Source organism: Schistocerca piceifrons, chromosome 1, assembly GCF_021461385.2.
Source record: "Schistocerca piceifrons isolate TAMUIC-IGC-003096 chromosome 1, iqSchPice1.1, whole genome shotgun sequence".
In the NCBI taxonomy this organism is placed as follows: domain Eukaryota; kingdom Metazoa; phylum Arthropoda; class Insecta; order Orthoptera; family Acrididae; genus Schistocerca; species Schistocerca piceifrons.
Genome location: NC_060138.1, coordinates 578,318,807 through 578,333,298, shown reverse-complemented (window position 1 = coordinate 578,333,298; position 14,492 = coordinate 578,318,807). Strand labels below are relative to the sequence as shown.

Below are 14,492 nucleotides of genomic sequence, written 5' to 3'. Positions count from 1 at the left end.
GGGCTTTGTGGTCCAATACTTCTTGATGGCCTACCCTAATGTTAATCACCTCCCCATGCTTTCACTGTAAGCTCAAAAATGATTTTCATTTCCAAGTGTAGCTATTGAATTTGTCATGACATTTGTTGCTTGTCCTCAGCACGGAATCTTTATTTTTTGTTACTCATACTTTCAACATGTGTGTTTGATAATTTTTTGGATTAAATGTGAAAATTTTGTTGCAGAAAAAGGGAAGAACAATTGTCATTGATCCAGAGAAGGACAAAACAATGGTGCAAGAACTACTCGATTTTAAGGATAAAATGGACAACATTGTGAATTATTGCTTCCAGAAAAATGAAAAGTTTGCCAACAGTCTTAAGGAAGCATTTGAACACTTCATTAATCAACGAGCAAATAAACCTGCAGAACTTATAGGTATTTACATCATGAATTACTTAATGGTTTGTCTGTCAATTATTCATGTATTGATAAACAGTCCATGAGGAAGCTTCTTTTTTTGTGATCAGCTAGTTGTAGCAATCTGTTAATAGTTATAATTTCTTAGTATTTATTGTTATTTTTGATCAATTGCTCTGCTTCTCCAAGCAAACTTAATTGTCCAGCAATAATTTTCAGAACAGGTCATTCAGCTGTCAGGACACTGTTGTGAACTTATTGCGTTGAAACATGGTGTTCATCAGTAAGTGCTAGGATTGGGATACATGGTGTAGGTCAAGATGTGCTAGGATTGGGAGTCATGTCTATGTTATGCACGGAAGGAGATATTGAAACAAAACACATCAGGTTGCAGGGAGGGGGGGTTAGCGGAAAAGGAAAGAAGTTAAAAGACTGGATGTGTTAGTGGAACAAAGGGCTATGTAGTGCTGGAATGAGAACTGTGAATGGGCTAGATGGGTGAAGACAATGACTAATAAAAGTTGAGGCCAGGAGGGTTACAGGAACATAGGGTATACGAGGTGCATTCAAGTTCTAAGGCCTCAGATTTTTTTTCTCCAGACTGGAAAGAGATAGAAACATGCGCATTGTTTTAAAATGAGGCTGCGTTCATTGTCAAAACGTCCCAGAGACGGCAGCGCCGTACGGCAGATGGAATTTTACTGCCAGCGGCGAGAATGAGAACTGTTTTAAATACTTAAAATGGCGACGTTTACCTTACTTGAACAGCGTGCAATCATTCGTTTTCTGAATTTGCGTGGTGTGAAACCAATCGAAATTCATCGGCAGTTGAAGGAGACATGTGATGATGGAGTTATGGATGTGTCGAAAGTGCATTCGTGGGTGCGACAGTTTAATGAAGGCAGAACATCGTGTAACAACAAACCGAAACAACCTCGGGCCCGCACAAGCCGGTCTGACGACATGATCGAGAAAGTGGAGAGAATTGTTTTGGGGGATCGCCGAATGACTGTTGAACATATCGCCTCCAGAGTTGGCATTTCTGTGGGTTCTGTGCACACAATCCTGCATGACGACCTGAAAATGCGAAAAGTGTCATCCAGGTGGGTGCCACGAATGCTGACGGACGACCACATGGCTGCCCGTGTGGCATGTTGCCAAGCAATGTTGACGCGCAACGACAGCATGAATGGGACTTTCTTTTCGTCGGTTGTGACAATGGATGAGACATGGATGCCATTTTTCAATCCAGAAACAAAGTGCCAGTCAGCTCAATGGAAGCACACAGATTCACCACCACCAAAACAATTTCGGGTAACCGCCAGTGCTGAAAAAATGATGGTGTCCATGTTTTGGGACAGCGAGGGCGTAATCCTTACCCACTGCGTTCCAAAGGGCACTACAGTAACAGGTACATCCTACGAAAATGTTTTGAAGAACAAATTCCTTCCTGCAATGCAACGAAAACGTCCGTGAAGGGCTTTTCTTGAGGAGAAAAACCTTGTTTCACAAAGTGCCTAGCATCTAGCGCACATTGGTCTATCAATAGTTTAGATGATTTCGAAATGCATCCCTATTGGTTTTCGAACACATTCCAAGTTGATTTCTGAATGAATTAGAAGTTGATATTTGAATGCGTGCATAGTGTACGTGAAGTCTCTGCCAGGGAATCCATCTAGTAATAAACTTTCTTGCAGACAGAAGGGGACGGGGTTATATGAGCGAACCGGAATAAAGCCGAACGGGTGAATGTCAATCGCTGTTTGTTTATGTGATTGACTGGGTTTGCGAATGATGAGCGTTGTTACAATTACCAGTGAAATCCAGGATTCAGACTACCAGAGTGGAAATAAACTCCTAACAGGAATAACAGGTACGAAAGATTATGTGCATCCAAGAAAATGAAATTATTATAGAAAATTTTTGGCCAGACCACTACACTAATAACGGCCAGTTGTACAGACCCCGGTAGCAGCCGCCTTAGTTCTATTCTGGGAGTAGCATGGAAAACGCTTAGTATGAACATGTAATAACGCCTAACCGGAGAATAATCGCACTGGATAACTAAATCGGTAATTCTGTCAGGGTTAGTAGAGTTAACCGGAGAATGAGTTTTGTCAGTGGTAGGAATAGTTACAGAATTAGTGATGAGAAGATTGTTTGTTAGAATGAGGAAGGAGAAGAAACGGGGACACCATACAAATTATGGAAGAATATGACGATTCCAAATTTATACAAAAATTTCGTACTACTACTTTTCGATCTCATGCTTGAGAAACTGGAGCATATGAATGAAATGTGAAACTATTTCCTAACATAAACCTTTTTGCTTGTAGTAGGCTAAATAGGCACTTCATATTGATACTTCGCAAATTATATTCTGTCATATTATGAAAGTGACCATTATTACGCAAATAGTCTCACTTATTTGGCTTGTGTTACAATTGCTGCAATATTAGAAAGGCCTATTTTCTTTTATCTAGTAGACAGTGACAAAATAGGCATAATCAGATCGAGAAACCACACCAGTCTTGGGTACTATTTGTTTAACGGGTTTTTCAGTATCTGACAACAATATTTTGATTTTTCATGTAGCAAAATGTTAGACGAATTTTGATGGGGTAATAGATTCTTTCGCAGAAAGGAAAGCACGCCATGTAAACCTGCAGCAACATTTAAATAAAAAAAAAAAAAAAAAAAAAGCTAGGAGCTAGGGACTGAATATATGCGTACTGTTTTGCTTGTCTCTTGTCTGTACTGGTTTTATGTATCCTATATTTAATTTTATGTCACAGAGAACAGTAAGTTATTAGCTAATAGGCAATAAAGAGTCCAAATTTTCTGAAGAATTATTGTTCTTCTGGCAAAATGTACACATTTGAGTTCTACATTGCGAAATACAGTGACGTGCGTAGAAGAATGCTGTGTCAAGAGGCGTGGCACTGCACTTTGGCACACTTAAGACCAATTAACACTTCTTACATTTCCTCGATGTTATGTGTTTTATGCATCAGACTCTTCAGAAAGATGTGCACTGCAAAGTGAACATATTTTTGAAAAGTTTTTTTTAGAAAATCCTATATTGTAGATCCAGGGCTGTTGCGTAGAGCAATCTGATTTGGGGGGGGGGGGGGGGGGGGGTTAGGAGGCAGTCTCCACGTGATCCGTGTTTACATTTAGTGATTTCTGTGGCTGGGAGCTATCAAGTGAATACATACATTCACAAAATTATGTTATTAGTTTCAGATTTTATTTTATTTCCACCCTTCTGACAGTCAAGCATTAATTGCCTTGCAGAACAATGAAGTTATTTTTGTCGCTTTGCTAAATAAATTCGACTTTTATGTATCATCTCTGCTGAGGCAAACAATTTATTTGAAACAAAGTGTTTAATTCCACACTATTGGCTAGTTTCAACTGTTCGTTCCTTTTCAAGTGCATGTTTTCATCTTCTAGCATGTATCGCATTATGCCATAATAAAGAACCAAACATGAGATAATATAGTGCTGGTATGCCAAGAAAATTTACATCCCAAAAACTACACTGAAAAGCTTGATATCAGATCAAGGTCTACTTCTTTGGGAATCTGGATATAGGAATGTGCACTTTAAGGCAAATTATTCATTTCAGTATGGTTAACGAAATTCTGACGCTCTTGGAGTATCCTCTGATGTCTTGTTTCTTTTATGACATAATTTTAGATCTTTTAATGTTTTACACATAGGAACATACGGGCTTCCTACGTCATCGTAGCTGTGCAAGTGCGGTGACACCTCTTATCTCGCTCTCTGGCAACTGCTGGAACAAACCTATTTCTAACAGATCGCGAGAAAATATTGCAGATTGTGGTTTGAAAAGCGTTATTTTCGAAGTAAATTTCCTTTTACGCAAGATGAACTATGTGTGAGAATGTACGATGAAGTTCTTAAATCACAGAGCGTTTGACTCTCATTTAAAAGTCAACTCTTTGATGACAAGCCATTCAGAAGAATTTCGAGCCCAGAAGATCAGAAATTTATGGCAGTATTCAACATTTTAATTTTACTGGCACATTTGTGTGATGTATCTTAAAGTGTAAAAGGCGCAAAAAAGATCAACATTTTATGTGAAAGCTTAGCTTCTCTTGTAGCTTATTAATCTTAGAGAGAAATATTACACATGAAAGCTTTGTTTTCTTGTAGCAACACTATGTATATTAATTTAAACGATAAACTTTTCCTGATTGTGTGTTTGTGCTACTTAACAGTGATGTTGCTATTGGCTGACTACATCAAGTGTCCTATGCTCTGAATATCCGCTGTCATCGGCTGGCGAGATCACATGACATGAGCTATGACTGGCTCACAAATGCGCATCGCAATCTTGATTTCAGTGCTTTGGAAAGTAACATGCAGTGTTCGGTGGAACACGAATTTATACTTTCACAATACTTTCGCAGCATACATGTTCCTGCACATCAAAGAACATTCCAAAACATGTCCCCCCCCCCTGTGTTTCGTTTTCTAAAGTTCCAGGAAATTATAAGCCGCTGTATAAAACCAAAACCATTTAAATGACTGACAATTTTTACAGTTCTGAGGGAAAATATACAGTCACTTAACACAAAAAAGTGTATTTTCACCTGGGAGAAAGTATATTTTTAACCGGGAGATCTGGGAAAAATCCGGGAATTTTTTTCCTTGTTCACGTATACACCCTGAGATTGGATATGGACAGAGGTACTGATATTGCCATCTTTGAGGTGGAGGTCAACATCTAGGAAGGTAGCATAATGGTTTGAGTAGGACCAGATGAAGCGAATTGGGGAGAAGGTGTTGAGGTTCTGGAGGAACATGGATAGGGTGTCCACACCGTCGATCCATATCACAAAGATGTCCTCAATGAATGTGAACCAGGTGAGGGGTTTAGGATTCTGGGCATTTAGGAAGGATTCTTCTAGATGACCCATAAATAGATTGGCATAGGATGGTGTCATGCAGGTGCCCATAGCCGTACCTTGGATTTGTTTATAGGTGCCTTCAAAGGAGAAGTAATTGCGGGTGAGGATTTAGTAGGTCATGGCGACTAGGAAGGAGGTTGTTGTTTTGGAATCCATCAGGCATTGGAAAAGGGAGTGTTCAGTAGCGATAAGGGCATGGGCATTAGGGATGTTAGTGTAAAGGGAGGTGACATCAATAGTGATGAGTAGGGCACCAGCTGTTAAAGGAACAAAAATTTGGAGAGTCGATGGAGGAAATGATTGGTATCTTTTATGCAGGAAGGTAGATTCCGAGTAATAGACTGAAGGTGTTTGTCTACGAGAGCAGAGATTATCTCAGTGGGGATACAGTAACCAGCCACAATTGAGCATCCTGGGTGGCTGGGTACTGCAGATGTAAGGTTAGTTTGTGTGTTGGTGGATCTGGGGAATGATTGTGAGGCTAGGATCATGGTTATGAAATTCTGGAAAGTTAACGGGGTGATTTGGGGTCAGTGGGGGTGGTTACAGTTGAATGGAAGAGTGAACTGAGTCAGGCAGGGTTCAAAATGGATCTGTACTTGAGTCTCTTTGGTAGGGTTGGTGGCTAAAAAGTGTTTCCACTGCAGAGGCCGGCAGAAGGAGAGAAGACCTGCGTCACTGAATTTGGGAGTAGGACAAAAGGTGAGGCCTTTGGAAAGGACTGATTTTTCTGTGGGGCTATGGCTTTTGAAGGAAAGGTTCATGACTGTGTTCCAGGTCCGTTTAGTTGATTTGATTTGGTTTTAACAGGGGAGCTAAAACAGCATAGGTCTAACCCACTATTGCCCACACCGAAACTAAGTTTATTGTGCGGTATCGCTCCCTGTATATCTAGTAAAGCCAACCAGTGCCCTTAAATAATGCATAGAGTCCCTCTACCATTTTCTGTTAGACACAATTTCTTCAGGTCTAATTGTCCTGAAGATTCTGTATCTTTTGCTCTCCAATGCCGTGCATTCGAAGATTAGGTATGATGCAGTTTCTTCACCCTCATCACAGATCCTACACTTAGGGTCCTCTTCCGTTATACCCATTGTGTGTAGGTGTTTTTTTTTAAATTTCCATGGCCGTTCGTCAGTCCAATCATGAGTTTGGTCTCTTTCCTGTTCAATCCCAGGATTACAGAGCTTCTTTTAAAACATGGCTTGGGCATCTTTACCTTATCATGTTTTTGTTTATGGACCTTATTCCAATATCCTATTTGCTGTTTGGTAAGCCAGTTCTGTAGTTCTAGTTTGATTACAGCCTTGGTGATTGTCAGAACAGGTTCCAGTCCAATAATTGGATTTGTTGCCCCCATCCTAGCCAATCTGTCGGCTTGTTCATTGCTACAGATCCCTGATTGGCCAGGGATCCACACTAGGTTTACCCTATTGCTTCCCTCTAGGTCCACCAGAGCCATGTCGCATTCTACAACAATCTTAGATCTTGTTGCAGGAGCTGCCAATGATTTCAGGGCTGCCTGGCTGTCTGAATAGATGTAGATGCTATGATCCTTGTAGCACCTATGCATATTCTTCTCCACACATGCCTTGATTGCAGTAATTTCGGCTTGGAATACGGAGGCCAGTTTTCCTAGAGAGATGATGCCCTCCAGTCTTGGCTGAACACCGTACACCGCTGCTCCAACGCCTTGGTCTATTTTCGACCCATCAGTGAACCAAATGATGTCCCGTGTACGGTGTCGAACTGTTTTTTCCCACTGCTCCCTGCTTCCAATTCTTATATTGTAAGGCTTGTCGAAGCAGTTTGGAGCTATTATGTAGTCGTCAGGCGTTTCCCCAGCCATTCCTATATTTACCTCACTCACTATCTTAGTGTGTGATTCTGGATATCCGAATGAAACCCAGTTTTAAGTCTGTGTGCCCAAGCTGCTGCCTCCACCTTGACCCAAAGGCGTAGTGGAGCATGCCCAGCCTGGCTTCCATTCCAGCAGTTGGTGTGCTGCTAATTCCGCCTGTTATGGCTGAGGAGGCCAATCTCTGCACCTTAGCAAACTCCTTAGCTGCAACCTGCTATTCTACCTTCTTCCACCACACTACGGCCCCGTAGGAAATCCTAGGCCTGACCACTGTGGTGTATGTCCAGTGCATACCTCTGGGGCTTAGAACCCAGTTTTTGCCACAAGCACTTCTAATACTCACTAAAGTACTTTTTCCTTTGGAGCAGATACTCTTAATGTGAGTGGTCCACGCTAGCTTCTGATCTAAGGTTACCCCTAGATATTTCACTATCCCCTTCACAGGTAGAATTTCATCGGAGAGCTTTAGATTCCAACTTGAGTGTTGAATATGTCTCTTCGTAAATGGCACCATAGCAGTCTTCTTAGGATTAACCCTCAGATCCTGTCCAATGCACAAATTTTGCACAATGTCCAAACCTCCTTGTGCCATATTTCTAACTGTCAGTAAATTTGCCAAGTATTACTATGACAAGGTCATCTGCATATCCTTGGCAGAAGCATTGTCTGGAATTTAATTCCTCAATGAGCTCGTTCACCAGTAGATTCCACAATAGAGGGGACAAAACTCCTTGTGGGCAGCCTCTAGTGGTGTTAATTACCATCTTTTCGTTCATCATGGTAGCTCTACCTTCCTTCCACTAAGCATGGCCCTGGTCCACCTGCATATAGTGGTCCCCAGGTCATGCACCTCTGCTGCCCTTACCATGGAATGGAAGGTCGTGTTACTGAAGGCCCCCTCAATATCCAGGAAGATTTCAGAGGGGAGGGTAAAAATCGTAGAGGGAGACCAAGAGATGAATACACTAAGCAGATTCAGAAGGATGTAGGTTGCGGTAGGTACTGGGAGATGAAGCAGCTTGCACAGGATAGAGTAGCATGGAGAGCTGCATCAAACCAGTCTCAGGACTGAAGACCACAACAACAAAAACAACATTTCTTGGTAGTGAAGTGCTTTCTCCACCTTCCCGACGAGTTGGCGGAGAGCTGTCTCACATGATTTACCTGGTTGATATGCATGTTGGTTTGAATGTAGAGGGGCCCTTCTTAGCCTCCTCTCCCCAAAATATACATTAACCTCTTTTTCCATTGCTTTGAAAATGGAGAGCAGACTGATGGGTTTCATATCCTTAGCCTTGGTATGATCAATTCTCCCTGGCTTTTGAATGAAAGCAACCTTCACTGCCCTCCAAGCATTGGAAATGATTCCTACTGCTAGGCTAACCCTGAGTAACCTGCATAGGACTCTTATGAGATTCTCTCCGGCCTGTTGCAGGAGAGCTGGAAAAATTCCATCTGGGTCAGGTGACTTGAACAGTTAGATGTTCCCACTGCCCATTGGATTTTATTAAAGTTCACACACTCCTTGGCGCATTTCCATTCCTCTCTTCAGGTGCCTGAGAACCATTGTCTCTCTGGGATCACATTCTGGTCTGTGTTGTCCGGCAGAGCATGTTGAGGAAAACGAATTTTGAGGAGCAGTTCCAGTGTATCATGTGCTATCTTTGTATATTCCCCATCCTCCTTCCTCAACATACCTCCTGGATTGGTTGGTACTCTAATGAGGATTCTATGAAGTCTGGCTTGAGCAGCTGTGCTCATCACTTCTTCACAGAGTGCCTTCCAGGAACCCTATTTTGCTTGTCTGATTGCAAGGTTGTAGTTGACAAGGGCCTCACGATATTTTGCCCATTGTCCTTTAGGTCTCGCAATATTAAACAGTTTCCGTACCTGTTTTCTTGGCATTTCCAAGTTGTTATTCCACCAAGGCACACTCCTATTTGTGCACTTCTTGGTGATTGTGCAGTTGTCTTGATATGAGGTCGCTATGGAAGAGGTAAAAGCCTCTGCTATTTCTTCAAATTCTACTGGATTCCTTATCGAGGTTTTAATTTCTGATAAGCCTAAATCAAGGTCCCTCCGATATGTCTCCCAGTATGTTTTCTTGGGATTCCTATAGGTCATGGTCTGTCTGATTCCCATTTCAACCTTGAATTTAATGTACATGTGGTCTGATGAGGATGGCTCTAACACCACATGCCATTGTTTGACATAGCTGCCTGTCATCATGGAACTAGAGGTTATGTCAATTACTTCTTCCGTTCTGCTATACCTGAATGTAGGTTCATTGCCCCTATTCAGGACCAGCCTTCCTGGTTAGCTGCTATCCTAGAAATAGAGACTGCAGTGCTATAGGTCTGTTTCCCTATTTCTTGCCTCAGTTTTTTCTGGACTCGCTTATCCAGGGAGGAGGGAGTCTTTGATTCCTCCCTTATCCGCTTGCTACCTGTCTTTGATGTTGTGGAGGTCTGTGTATCCCGTTCAACCTGAGACAGTTTCTTCTTGGGGGTCTTAGGTTCAAGTCCCTTTAATTCCCTCCACTTGTCTTTAGGATGCCATTTTTTCCCTTCCTTTTTCCTCTGTTCCCCGAGTAGTTTCCTCCTCTGGTCCCCAGACAAGCCTTTGATCTTAATCTGGTCTAGCTTCTCTGTTACAGGTCCTACTTCTGGCTCAGGTCTAGACCCTGATTCAGTAGTGGAAATGCGTTCTATCGGTACTGACCCCAATGTTTGGATATCTGAGGTCTCAATTTACCCATCATTTTGTTTTTCTATGTTTTCTTTAGTCCATATTGGTCCCACGAGATTTGGGAGTCTACAAGGTCCACACCACGAATACCCCACGCTGTATAAGGCTACTTACTCAGGGAGGTCACTTGGTATCCCTGAGGCTCCGTTTCCAACACATCTGCCCATGTGCCACGCACCCCTCGGCATGGATCGCACCACACCTTGGGTTGGGTCAGGGAGTTGGGTAGGACTAGGAGTGGATAGGGAAGATGGGACATTGTGTGACTCTCATAGTTTGATCCATTGGCTGAGGCCTTTCCAGCAGTAGGTCCTCTACCTTCGGCATAGCCCTCAGCTTCATGCGGATATGCAAGCCTCTCCAACTGCACGGACAGTGCTTTGTCAAGGTACTGTTCCCCAGCGAGGTCTGTTTAGTTTCTGGATGCTGTGTGGTGATGGGAGTTTTGTGGGGTGGAGTAAATGTAGTAGGTTTGCGAGACGGGGCTTGGCAGCTGCGAGGGTATGTGGTGGGAGGTTTGGAGTTTGTCATAGAGGTGTTGGACAATGGTACTCCAAGGCAAGAATAGGAAGTAAGCAGGGTGAAGAGTTTATTGAGTTGGCGTTGTGCGTGTTGCTCTAGTTCATGGAGGGAAAGTGTTTCAATGTATGTTATGGGTCCAGGGATTTGGGATTGCATAGCAGGAGAATCTTATGGATGGAGGTTTGGACTTGATTGATTTGGTTTTGCAGGACTGTGTTGGCAAGGGCTAAGGATTGGCAGAATCTGAACAGATAGAGGTCATTGTGGAAGTAAGGGTGGCACCCGGAGACAGTTAATTTGATGGTAAGACCATTTGGGGAGTTGGGAGGGAATTCCTTGAGCCAAGCAACAATGCAGGAAAAGTATGAGAGACTGGATTCTGGCTTGGGATAAGGAAACCTTCCTGTATTGATGCAGATGGAAGGAGCAAGGATCCATTTTAGCGGAAAAAACGCGTAAAAAATACGTAAATAACATAAATTACATCCAAAAAAATTCGCAAAAATACATCAAAATATATGATCAAAATCATGAAAAGTTTGAAATGGTTGAAATGAGGGGAAACAAGATGAAATCACAGGGAGTACAAAGGCGTAAAACCACTAAAATTGGCATTAAGTCTCAATGAGATCAAAGAAAAGATGTAAATAGAAAAATATGTTTCTCTGGTTTGCAGGCCTGAGGGTGGATAAGTATGAAGAAGGGGGATGGTAGATGTGACTGGATTAGGTGAAATTTGTAGGTTCATATGATGAGATACAAGATTGTGTGACATCAGTCCTACTCAACCCAACAAACCACCTTCCTAGACCTCCACATCAAAGATGGCTACATCAGTACCTCTTTCCATATCAAACCTACTAACCATCAGCAATACTTTCACTTCGACAGCTGCTGCCCGTTCCATACCATGAGGTCCCTTCCATATAACCTACCCACCAATGACTGTCGCATCTGCGGTGACAAGCAGTCCCTCTCAAAATATACTGAGGGTCTCGCTGAGGCATTTACAGACCATAATTATCCTCTCAACATTGTACGAAACAAATCTATCATGCCTTATCTTTCCAGTCACCAACCACCACCACCCAAAGTCTCACTGTCCAGCAACACAGCAGCATTTGCCACATAACTCAATACCACCCAGGACTGGAGCAACTGAATTACATTCTCCACAAGGTTTTGACTATCTCTTGGCGTGCCCCAATGTGAGAAGTGTCTAGCCCACTATCCCTCCCACACCTCCCACAGTGATATTCCGCTGTCTGCTGTCCACTGAACCTACACAATTTCTGCTCTCAACCCCTTACCTCATGGTTCATATCCCTGTAATAGACTTAAATGCAAAACCTATCCCATACATCATCCCACCACCAGCTGCTCCAGTCCGATCTGAATTATACCTGTGAAACAAGTCATGTGATCTATGAGCTAAGCTGCAACCACTGTGCTGCATTCTATGAGGGCATGACAACCTACAAGCTGTCTACCCACATGAATGGCCACATGGACCACCATGTTGCTGAGCATGCCACCCAACACGACATTCTTCATTTCAATGACTGCTTCACAGCCTGTGGCACATGGATCCTTCCTACCAACGCCAGCTTTCCTGAATTGCACAGGTGGGAGCTCTCCCTGCAATATACCATACTTTACTGTAACCCTCCTGGCCTCAACTTTTATTAGTCATTGTCGTCACTCATCTGGCCTGTTCCCATTCCAGCACTACACAGCATCTTATTCCACCAATGCACCCAGTCTTTTTACTTCTCTCCTTTTCTGTAACCCCTCCTTTCTCCCCTGTCCTCCATCTAACCTCCCAACTCCACCTAGCTGCCCTAGCTCCACCTCATCCCTGCACGTTCTCCAGCAGCACTTTACCATCTCCCACCCCTACCCTGCTGTCCCTCCCTCTCCCCCCTGCAGCCACCTCCTTACCCCCTCCCAGTTGCTCACCCATCATGCGCTGCTGCTGCTGCTGCTCATAGTTTGGCTTCAGTGGCCAGAGACTGTGCTTGTGTGTGTGCACGCGTGCGTGTGTCTTCTGTTTCTGACAAACGGCTTGTTGGCTGAAAGCTTATTTTGTGACGGTGTTTTTGTTGTGCCTATCTGTGCATCTCCACTATATGGTGAGTAGCAACTATCTGTTTCATATTATCAGATTCTATCCCGTATTTTCCATTGTTTGGCTTTATTTTTCCATTGCTCGATTGTTCAGAGAAACAATACAAAAATATTAACTGAAAATGCTCATTACACAGCACATTGCTGTTCTCACTCAGGCATTGAGTTATCATTCACATCGCAAGCTCTATGTAACAATTTATTGTTAATTTTGGATTGCCCTAAGTCCATAGATGTTTCACAGTGTTAGTTCTCCATCCATTCTGTACTGTGTACATTGCAACTCACACAAGTAACTGTGATCTTCACTCCCTCTGAAGTCAGTGTGTGGTCTCCTTCTGAGGAACCATGTTGCCTTATTGACTGTCCCCATTTCTAATTGAATTTATTTGGTTAATAATGTAAGTTAGCACTCACTTCAGCCGCTTTTAAGGGAACCACACCCTGCCTATCTAACCCATGTTAATTTAGGCAAGTATTTGACCCATTTCTGAAAAACACTATTTGATGCAGGACCTTAATATTTTTACTGTGTGTTACATGATGCTAATAGAGTCAACTGTACTAAAATCTACTTTATCCATTTTATAGTTTTTAAGAAATACTTTTTTAAATTTATTAACAAAAAATATTAAGTTTTTTCTACAGAAAATATTTTTTGTGACCTTCCTAATGGGGGAATATTAATGAATGTAGCACCAGAGGTGGCTTTTTATGTTATGCAGAGTCTCTGAATATTTCGTTCATTTATCTATGATAGTTTCTGATATAATGGGGCAATGTACCGAAAATTTTAGTCTGCGGGAAATTGACTTTAAAGAAAAAACTGTTGAAATTTGTTACTTACAGTTAATTAAAACTGTCCTGCTGCATATGATGGCCCTTCTTTGGCCTCTAGCAGGTCTTCCAGCTTCTTTTTCACCTTCCTGGATGTTTGTCTTGCTTTCTTGGCCATATTAGATGCAGACCTGTCTGCATCGGTTATCCTCATTTTATCGCAGTGTTGCAGCCCAGTTATCATATTTTCACCAGGATTAATTCCCAGCTTTTTCAGTACCCAACACTTTCCAATATTACCACAATTGAATATAATAACAGCATCATGAACTCCTACTTTCATTGTATGCATGCCTACAAATACACTTTTAGACAGGCGGTTCCAAATTATGCTGTTGAGACATTCATTTGGGTTCTGTGTCTGCCCATGCAGACATTTCCTTAGAAGGTCAGGATGAGCCAAGTCTCTGAAAATAGGTTTAATTGCTGTAATAACAGCAGCAGGAAGATAATGCTGGTGAGAATAAGATTCTCCAGTTGGCTGAGCCCTATTGTATTTGCATCACGAATTTTGGTTCAAATGGCTCTGAGCACTATGCGACTTAACTTCTGAGGTCTTCAGTCGCCTAGAACAGAACTAATTAAACCTAACTAACCTAAGGACATCACACACATCCATGCCCGAGGCAGGATTTGAACCTGCGACCGTAGCGGTCGCTCGGCTCCAGACTGTAGCACCTAGAACCGCATGGCCACTCCGGCCAGCCACGAAATTTCTCCTGGCTTATCAGTAGAGGGCTTATGGAAGAATATGGCCCAAACATCTCTCTTCATTGTCTCCAGATTTTCTTTGTTTCTCCTAATTGCCTTCCCATGGTATATCTGCAAGTTTTGTATTTCAGTTTTAGTTAACCGACCCTGTCCGGTCAATAATTTTCCATCTTCTATTATTTTTCCTCTCATATCAACAGTTAGTTTTCTCAGCCTTGTTCCCAAACATTTTTGAACATGGCCTACACATTCTATTTTGGTAATAATGGCATCTCCATATGGCTTAGAGTTCACCACATTGTTGTATGCCTTACTGTCACCATCGTCCAAATATTCGGTGTGCCGTA

At 42.4% G+C, this 14,492-nt stretch overlaps 1 protein-coding gene across 1 annotated transcript in view; it reads left to right on the top strand.

Moving 5' to 3' along the window:
- LOC124802320 (cullin-4A) overlaps positions 1 to 14,492 on the top strand; it is a 108,137-nt gene that overhangs the window by 49,013 nt on the left and 44,632 nt on the right. The window contains exon 7 of the mRNA XM_047263142.1: positions 225 to 417. Coding sequence (XP_047119098.1) covers positions 225 to 417 — 193 coding nt within the window. The remainder of the gene's footprint in view (positions 1 to 224; positions 418 to 14,492) is intronic.